General features: G+C 60.9%; 1 protein-coding gene across 3 annotated transcripts; it reads left to right on the plus strand.

Annotated features, from left to right (window-relative positions):
- The first annotated feature begins 960 nt into the window (after positions 1 to 960).
- On the plus strand, positions 961 to 6708 carry KLK5 (kallikrein related peptidase 5). Of its 3 annotated transcripts, none has more exons than XM_070063574.2 (6): positions 961 to 1095; positions 1658 to 1744; positions 3676 to 3943; positions 4349 to 4605; positions 4699 to 4832; positions 6304 to 6683. In XM_070063574.2, the coding sequence occupies exons 2-6, from the start codon at positions 1672 to 1674 to the stop codon at positions 6454 to 6456; spliced, it is 885 nt and encodes a 294-aa protein (XP_069919675.1). In that variant the 5' UTR covers positions 961 to 1095; positions 1658 to 1671; the 3' UTR covers positions 6457 to 6683. The 3 variants fall into 3 exon arrangements, with proteins under 3 accessions (XP_069919675.1, XP_069919672.1, XP_069919673.1); XM_070063571.2 differs by lacking the exon at positions 961 to 1095 and adding an exon at positions 1328 to 1424 and having other exon boundaries at positions 6304 to 6708; XM_070063572.2 differs by lacking the exon at positions 961 to 1095 and adding an exon at positions 1328 to 1424 and having other exon boundaries at positions 1661 to 1744; positions 6304 to 6701.
- Positions 6709 to 7263: the final 555 nt, after the last annotated feature.

The raw sequence follows: 7263 nt of genomic DNA on the forward strand, positions 1-7263 counted from the left end.
CACAGACTTGCCTGCATCAGGCACCACAGACGGATGTCTGTCCCCCTCCTCCTCCTGGGGCCCGAGACCGGGAGACAGAGCCAGAGACGGGTGCGGAGAAGGAACCCAGCAAGGCCGCCCTGACAGCCCAGCACTGGGCGGGGGGCGGGGGAGCCGCTGCCTGGGCCCCCACCCAGTGCCCCATTTCCCAGAAGGCCAGGAGCTGCCCGCCCCCATCCTGGCCTCTTGACCTCTTTTCCTCCTGACGAATGGCCCTGCCCAGCCCTCTCACCCACGCCTGCGTGTGCCAGCTGGGCCGAGCACCTGCCGGGGCGCCAGGACTGGATCCCGGCCTCTCTCCGTGCTGTGACCTGGGCCTCAGGGTGGGGGCAGGAGAAATGGGGCAGGGGGGTCCTTTGCAAAGGGGCCTGGGTCTCCCTGGCCCAAAACACTGGGCGAAGGAGATGGAGAGACAGGGAGATACCAGGGCGGGGTGGGGTGGGGGGGTGGAGAGCGGACCCAGTGGTGCAGACGGAGCTGGAAACAGAGACCAAGGAGGAGAGGGGAGAGGGAGGCATCAGGCAGGTGTGGAGGGAAGGATACAGAGAGCCACAGACGCTCACAAGGGGTTGCTATGGCTACGTTCATGTCCTGGACCCGAGGCACGGTGTGATGTGTGTGAGAGCTCATCGGCCTGTGTGCTCTAAGCAGGCTCCATTTATAGTGCCTCAGTCAGACCTGTAAGGGCTGTGCAGAGACGGGAACGGCAGGGCTGATCAGGAGAGAGCGCCACAGAGACCCGGGCGCAGAGCAGGGGCACAGCAGGTGCAGAGGCAGAGGCAGGGGCAGGTGCAGACGGATGGAGGAAGAGGAAGTTGGAGATGCCAGAAACAGAGGGAGCGAGAGAGACAGAGAGACCCTCAGGCTAGCAAATCCTGACCGAGGCTCAGGAAGGTTCTGAGGGGACAGGAAAAGCCCAGAGAACTGGACAGAGCATGAAGAAGAAGCGGGGACAAAGAAGGAAGAGGAGGGAGGCAGGGGACAGGGAGGCAGAATGAGAGAGCGGCACAGGAGACAGGAAGACATCTTTGCGCCAAGAGCAACCAGCCAGAGCTGGTGAGAAGCCAGGGTGGTGAAGGCTGGCCCGGAGACCCTCCCCATCCCCAGGGCCAGGGAGGGAGGGAGTGGCCTTGGGAACTGGGTGTGGGGGGTGCTCTGGGGGTGGAGGCGGCCGGGGGAGGGGGCAGGAGGAGTGATTGCTAAGGCCCACAGACAGGGCGCCTCACTCCCGGGGAATGTGCCTGCGGGACCAGTGGGTGGTTATAACCCAGGCCCGGTGCCCAGAGCCGAGGAGGCGGCAGGCAGGCGGCGCAAGCCTCAGAAGCGTTCGGCCGAGCCGGGAGCGGGTCCCTCCCCCCACCACCGCGGCCTGGGGGACGCAGCAGGTGAGGCGGGGGGAGGGGGCTCGGTTCACAGGCCCACCTGTGGCTCTGGTCCTGGATGCGCCCACCTCTATGTCCTCCCTCCTCGCATGGACTGCGGGTGCTGGACACGCCCTCCTGTGCTGCAAGGCCCCAGCTCAGCACTATTGGGGGCAATGTCCTGCGGGAGACAGGGTAGAGAAAGGGGCTAAGGGCCCCCAGACTCACCCAGGCCGCCATCCTCTGACCCTCCCCAGCAGGTGCAGCGGCCATGGCTCCTGCAGGAGGCCCCCGGGTGTGGATGCTCAGTGCTCTGGCCGCAGCCGTGATTCTCGGAGCTGCAGGTAACCAGAACCGAGCACACATGCACGCGCGTGTGTGTGTGTGTGCGTGCGTGTGCACCGGGACGGGGCGCCAGTCATGTGGCACTGGAGAGTTGTCCCTGGGGACTGCATGAGGCTGGGTATGGCTCCAGCATGGTTGATGCGTTGCCTGGGGCCCTGTGACTGCTGTGTGTGTGCACACGCGTGTGCAGTCCCTTGTCCCACATGAGGTGACTGTGAGGGGTGGGTGCAGCCGAGTGAGCGTGGGGCTGGGTGAGCATGAGTGTGAACACCACTGTTGCCTGGCGGTTTTGCGTAGGACCACAGGTGTCGGGGGTGCCTCTTCCTGTGCCAAGGAATCGTGCATGACAAAAGTGGTTGTCACCACAAAAATGCGTGGCACCGCACATGCAGGCGGCCATTTGTGATTGAGCGGCAGTGGCTGGGTGTGACATAAGGGGTGTGCAGGTTTGTGGAGGGGTTGAGTGCTTGTTCATGACTCCACATATATGCAACTGTGTGTGGCTGTGCGGTTGCATGAATGCCACGGTCCATGCGATGGCATGGCTGAGTATGAGCCCCGAGTTCCTGTCCCCGCCTCAGGGGACCAAGGGGGCAGAGCGGCTGTCACCGTGAGATGGCTGCCATGTGACGGTGGTGCTATGACTTCATGATGGCATGCTGGGTGTGTGTGTGTGCAAATGTCCCCTGAGTGTGACCTTGTCACCATGTCACATGTCGGTGCACCTGTAGCTCCTTATGGCTAAGAAACATGCAGCATGTGCGCGTGGCCACGACTCCGGGGAGGGCCCATGCCGCCGTGCATATGAGCTGGGCTGACAGTGCTTGTGTCCGTGTTTCTTGGCCATGTCAGGGCTTCTCTGGGTCATCAGGAGGGGAAGGAAGCCATAAGTGGACTTTGGGGGGGAGGGGACTGATGAGGACACACAGTATCTGTATCTTTCTGGAGGTTTTTTTTTTTAAGATTTATTTATTTATTTGAAAGGCAGAGTTACACAGAGAGAGAGGGAGAGGCAGAGAGAGAGAGAGAAGTCTTCCATCTGCTGGTTCACTCCCCAGATGGCCGCAATGGCCGGAGCTGTGCCGATCTGAAACCAGGAGCCAGAGGCTTCCTCCAAGTCTCCCACATGGCCTCAGGGCCCCAAGGACTTGGGCCATCCACTACTGCTTTCCCAGGCCATAGCAGAGAGTGGGATTGGAAGTGGAGCAGCCAGGACTTGAACCAGCGCCCATATGGGATGCTGGCCCTGCAGGCAGCGGCTTTACCCACTAAGCCACTGTGCCAGCCCCTGTCTGGAGGTCTCATGTGGGAAGATGGGGTGGAAAGGGAGATTCAGGAAACACATTTGTGTTTGAGAATTTGGAAAACCAGCCCTGCTGAGCCCTTTCCCCAGGAGGTGTGACTCCGCCCCTTATCCTCAGCCACGCCCCCAGGCCAGATTACTCTGTCTGAAATGCCACTCCGGCCCCACATCCCTTCCCAAAGCTAGGACCCTGCAGGATGGAATCCCCTGTGGATTCTACACCCCTCCCCTGCCTCAGGCTCTGCAGCCTCCCATCCTGGCCCCACTTGCCAGGGCCTGGCCCTGCTTCTTGGGACAAGATCCCCTCCCTGGGCCCTGCCCCGACAGCCTTGGCTCTCTCCTTGTGCTCCTGTACCCAGTGTCGCTCTCCCCTGGTCTTGCTCACCAAGCTCTGGCCAATCCCAGGAACCCTTGAGGTCCAGCCAGAGTCCAGTGTCCCCACCTGGACCTGAGGTCTGTCCCTGAGCCCAGGCCTGGTTCACTTTTCAGCGAATCAGCGGGCTTTCTCCAGGCCCCGCCCCCAAAGCCCAAGCCCTCCTCTGATTGGTCTTGCCTCCAGAGCCTAAGCCCCTCCCCCTTGCCCAAGCTCCGCCCCAAGTCCAGGCCCCGCCCATTTTCTGTCCCCAGAGCCTGTTCTTGCAAACGAGGACATTTCCTGCTACAACCCCTCGGACCCGGGACCTCCCGGGAGCGACCGGGACCTGGGAGCCGGGCCGCAGGAGGACGCCGCGTCTGACCGCAGCGGCAGCAGCAGCCGCATCGTGAACGGGTCGGACTGCGAGAGGGACACGCAGCCGTGGCAGGGCGCGCTGCTGCTGGGGCCCGGGCAGCTGTACTGCGGGGCGGTGCTGGTGGCCCCGCAGTGGCTGCTCACGGCCGCCCACTGCAGGAAGCCGTGAGTGGGGCTCACCGGACGGGGCGGGGGGCTGGAGAGGAGCGAGCAGGAGGAGGGAGAGCTGGGATGGTCGGGGCTGGGGCTGGGGTAGGCCGGATCTGGGGGCGGCGGTTGGATTTGGTTTGGGGAGACAAATATTGATGATTTACAAACGGGGAGCAGGCTAGGGTTGGAGTAAGCTGGGTTTGGGGTTGGGCTTGGGGTGCAGATGGAGTTAGAACTGGCGCTTATAGGGTGAGAGGGGGCGGGGTAGGCGGGAATAAGACGGCGCAGGGACTGGGAGCCGAGGGTGGGCTTGGGCCGAGCTTCGGGTGGTGTTTGAGGTCGCAGGTGCAGGGGGAGGGTGGGGGTCGGCATGGGGTGAGGGGCTGAGGCTGAGGCCTGGGGTGGCACCTCCTTCCTCAGCGTTTTCCGGGTCCGCCTGGGCCACCATTCCATGTCACCCGTCTACGAATCCGGGCAGCAGATGTTCAAGGGAATCAAGTCCATCCCGCACCCCGGCTACTCCCACCCCGGTCACTCCAACGACCTCATGCTCATCAAATTGAACCGCAAAGTCCGTGAGAGCCGCACGGTCAAGGCCATCAACATCTCCTCCTGCTGCCCCTCTGCTGGGACCCGCTGCACAGTGTCGGGCTGGGGGACCACCAACAACTCCCAGCGTGAGCGCCCAGCTTCCTCCCTGTGCCCACGCCACCCCCCCGCCCCCGCGCGCCCCTGCTCGCCCCGCCTCTCACTGCGGTCCCATTCCACAGACGCCTTCCCCAAGGTCCTCCAGTGCTTAAATATCACCGTGCTGAGCGAGGAGCGGTGCAAGGAAGCCTACCCGGGGCAGATAGACCACAGCATGTTCTGCGCCGGCGACGAGGAGGGCCGGGACTCCTGTCAGGTGAGGCTTCCGCCGCTTCCACGCAGACGCACGTGGGGAGCCTGCTCTGTCGCCCGAAAGCCGGTGATGGCCAAAGCAGCCAGGACCCCTTTAAATCTTTTTTTTAAAAAAAGATAAAATTGGCTTTAATAATATGGTTTATTTTTAAGGTTTAGTTATCTGAAAGGCGGAGCCACTGCCCAAATGCCCACAACAACCAGGGCTGGGGCCAAAGCCAGGAGTCAGGAGCTCCGGCTGGGTCTCCCACGGGGGTAGCAGGAGCCCAGGTACTTGGGCTGTCTTCCAGGGTGCGTGTTAGCAGAAGCCAAGACTCGAACCAGCACTCTAAGAAGGGATGTGGGAGTCCAGATGACAGAAAAATGTCCCAACAAAGGATAAAGGGGGAACCCTATGCTAGGCATTTTTAAGGGTATTTAATGCAGGGGGTGGAACGCAGGAAGTGGTTGGAAGGCGTGGAGGAGCCACAAAGTAGCAAAGCAAAACGCTGGTGGTGGAGAACGTCCCACAAATAGGCTGACTGAGAGGTGGTGGCATTGGAGCGCGCTGACAGGAGGAGCCAGACTTAGCCAGGCCAAGGCGTGAAACCCCGCGCCTGGATCCCACAACCATCTCGCATCCGAACCAGCGAGTCTCTAAAGCCTCCTTCCCCACTAATTTCAAGAGGTCATGCACCTGCATCGGCTCATTCACTCACGTCACTGTCACCGGTAGTCCTACTGCATAGACAGGAGCCCAGGCTCGGAGCAGTTAACTAACGGTGTGTGTGCAAAGCAAAAAAAACAAAAAAAAAAAAACAAAAAAAACCACAACGAATGTAGACAAAAATTCATGAGAAAGATGAAGGCACAGGAAAGTGGACATTCAGAGGTTCCAGCAGCCAGCAGCCACGTGGGCTCCCTGAGAACAGGGGAGCCCAGGGGAGGAGCCAGGCGTCCCTGCAACTGAGCCCAATTGCCATCGAATTTCACATAAGCACGCAAATATGTATCCGTGATTTGCATAAACACACAAATCTGTGTCCTTATTTTGTATAAACATGTAAATATGTGTTTGTGGTTTGCATAAACATGCAAGCCTGCACTCATTTTGCATAAACATGCAAATCTGTGCTCTTATTTTTGCATGAACATGCAAACCTGTATTTGTATTTTTGCATAAACATGCAAATCTGTGTCCTTATTTTGCATAAACATGTAAATATGCATTTGTTGTTTGCATAAACATGCAAATCTGCATTCATGTTTTGCATAAACACGCAAATCTGTATTTTTGCATGAACGTGAACGAGAAATGATGTGGGGAGGGCGAGTGTTGAGGCAGGAGGGTGATTGCGGGGGGCGGGGTCATAGCGTGAGCCTGGTGGGCGGGGCCGCTTTTCACTCAACTCAGCGCCGACCACGCCCCGCCCCCTCCCTTCAGCCCTGGACGGGGCCCCTCCCTCTCATCACCTCTCTGCCTCTCTCCCCTGCAGGGCGACTCTGGGGGCCCCGTGGTATGTGACGGCTCCCTGCAGGGCCTCGTGTCCTGGGGAGATTACCCCTGTGCCCAGCCCAACCGCCCGGGCGTCTACACCAACCTCTGCAATTTCACCAAGTGGATCCAAGACACCATGCGGTCCAACTAACGCAGGACTCACCCGCATCCCCCACGCCCTGCAGAGGCACACTGCCCCTGCCACCGTCCTCTCCCTCTCCCCAGCCCCCACTCCCGGGGGGTCTCCGGGGTGGCCTGCCCCGCCCCTCCCGTGGCAGGGGCTGCGTCCCCGTCCCCCCCTCCGGCGACCCCACCCTCAAGCCTCTGCAGCCGCGACCCAGAGTCAACCCTGGAAATAAAACATCAGCCATGGCCCGGGCACGCCTCTGCCCCCTGCACCTGCTGCCATGGGAGTCGTTGGTCCCTCCAAGAGGGAGCTGGGAGGGGCAGGATGAGGGCTTTGGAGATGGAGGGAGGGGCGCGGGCGGGGGCGTGCAGGTGACAGGTGACTTCCGGAAGCTGGGAGGGCAGCAAGCGGCTTCTCCCTGGGTCTTTGTGGGGAATGAAATGGAGCTGGCCGTGGGCCAGGGGAGCAAAGGGAGGTGGAGTGGACGGTCAGGTGCAGCGGCTCGGCTGCCTGCAGCCCACGTCCCGGGGCCTGGGCTCGAGCCCCGGCTTCCCTTCCAGTCCAAGCCTCCTGCTTGTGCACCCCGGGAGCGGCAGGTGATCCTGGGGTACCTGGGTCCCTGCACCCACATGGAGGCCTGGATGGGGCTCCGGGCTCCTGGCTTTGGCCTGGCCCAGCCCTGGCTGTTGCGGGCATTTGAGGGGTGAACAAGCAGGTGGGAGATCTCTCCACATCTCTGTCTTTCACACACATGAAAATGATTTTTTAAAAGCAGCAGGAGGCCGGTGCCATGGCTCACTTGGCTAATCCTCCACCTGTGGCGCTGCAACA

The sequence above is a fragment of the Oryctolagus cuniculus genome, chromosome 18 (assembly GCF_051225735.1).
Source record: "Oryctolagus cuniculus isolate XC-2025 breed Fujian yellow rabbit chromosome 18, ASM5122573v1, whole genome shotgun sequence".
Taxonomy (NCBI): Eukaryota; Metazoa; Chordata; class Mammalia; order Lagomorpha; family Leporidae; genus Oryctolagus; species Oryctolagus cuniculus.

Bases quoted from the DNA above. Each gene is read 5' to 3' on its own strand.
- KLK5 (XM_070063574.2), top strand. From the start codon at position 1,672: ATGGCTCCTGCAGGAGGCCCCCGGGTGTGGATGCTCAGTGCTCTGGCC. The intron at 4,606-4,698 runs GTGAGCGCCCAG...CCCATTCCACAG, and splicing joins GACCACCAACAACTCCCAGC to ACGCCTTCCCCAAGGTCCTC. The intron at 4,833-6,303 runs GTGAGGCTTCCG...TCTCCCCTGCAG, and splicing joins AGGGCCGGGACTCCTGTCAG to GGCGACTCTGGGGGCCCCGT.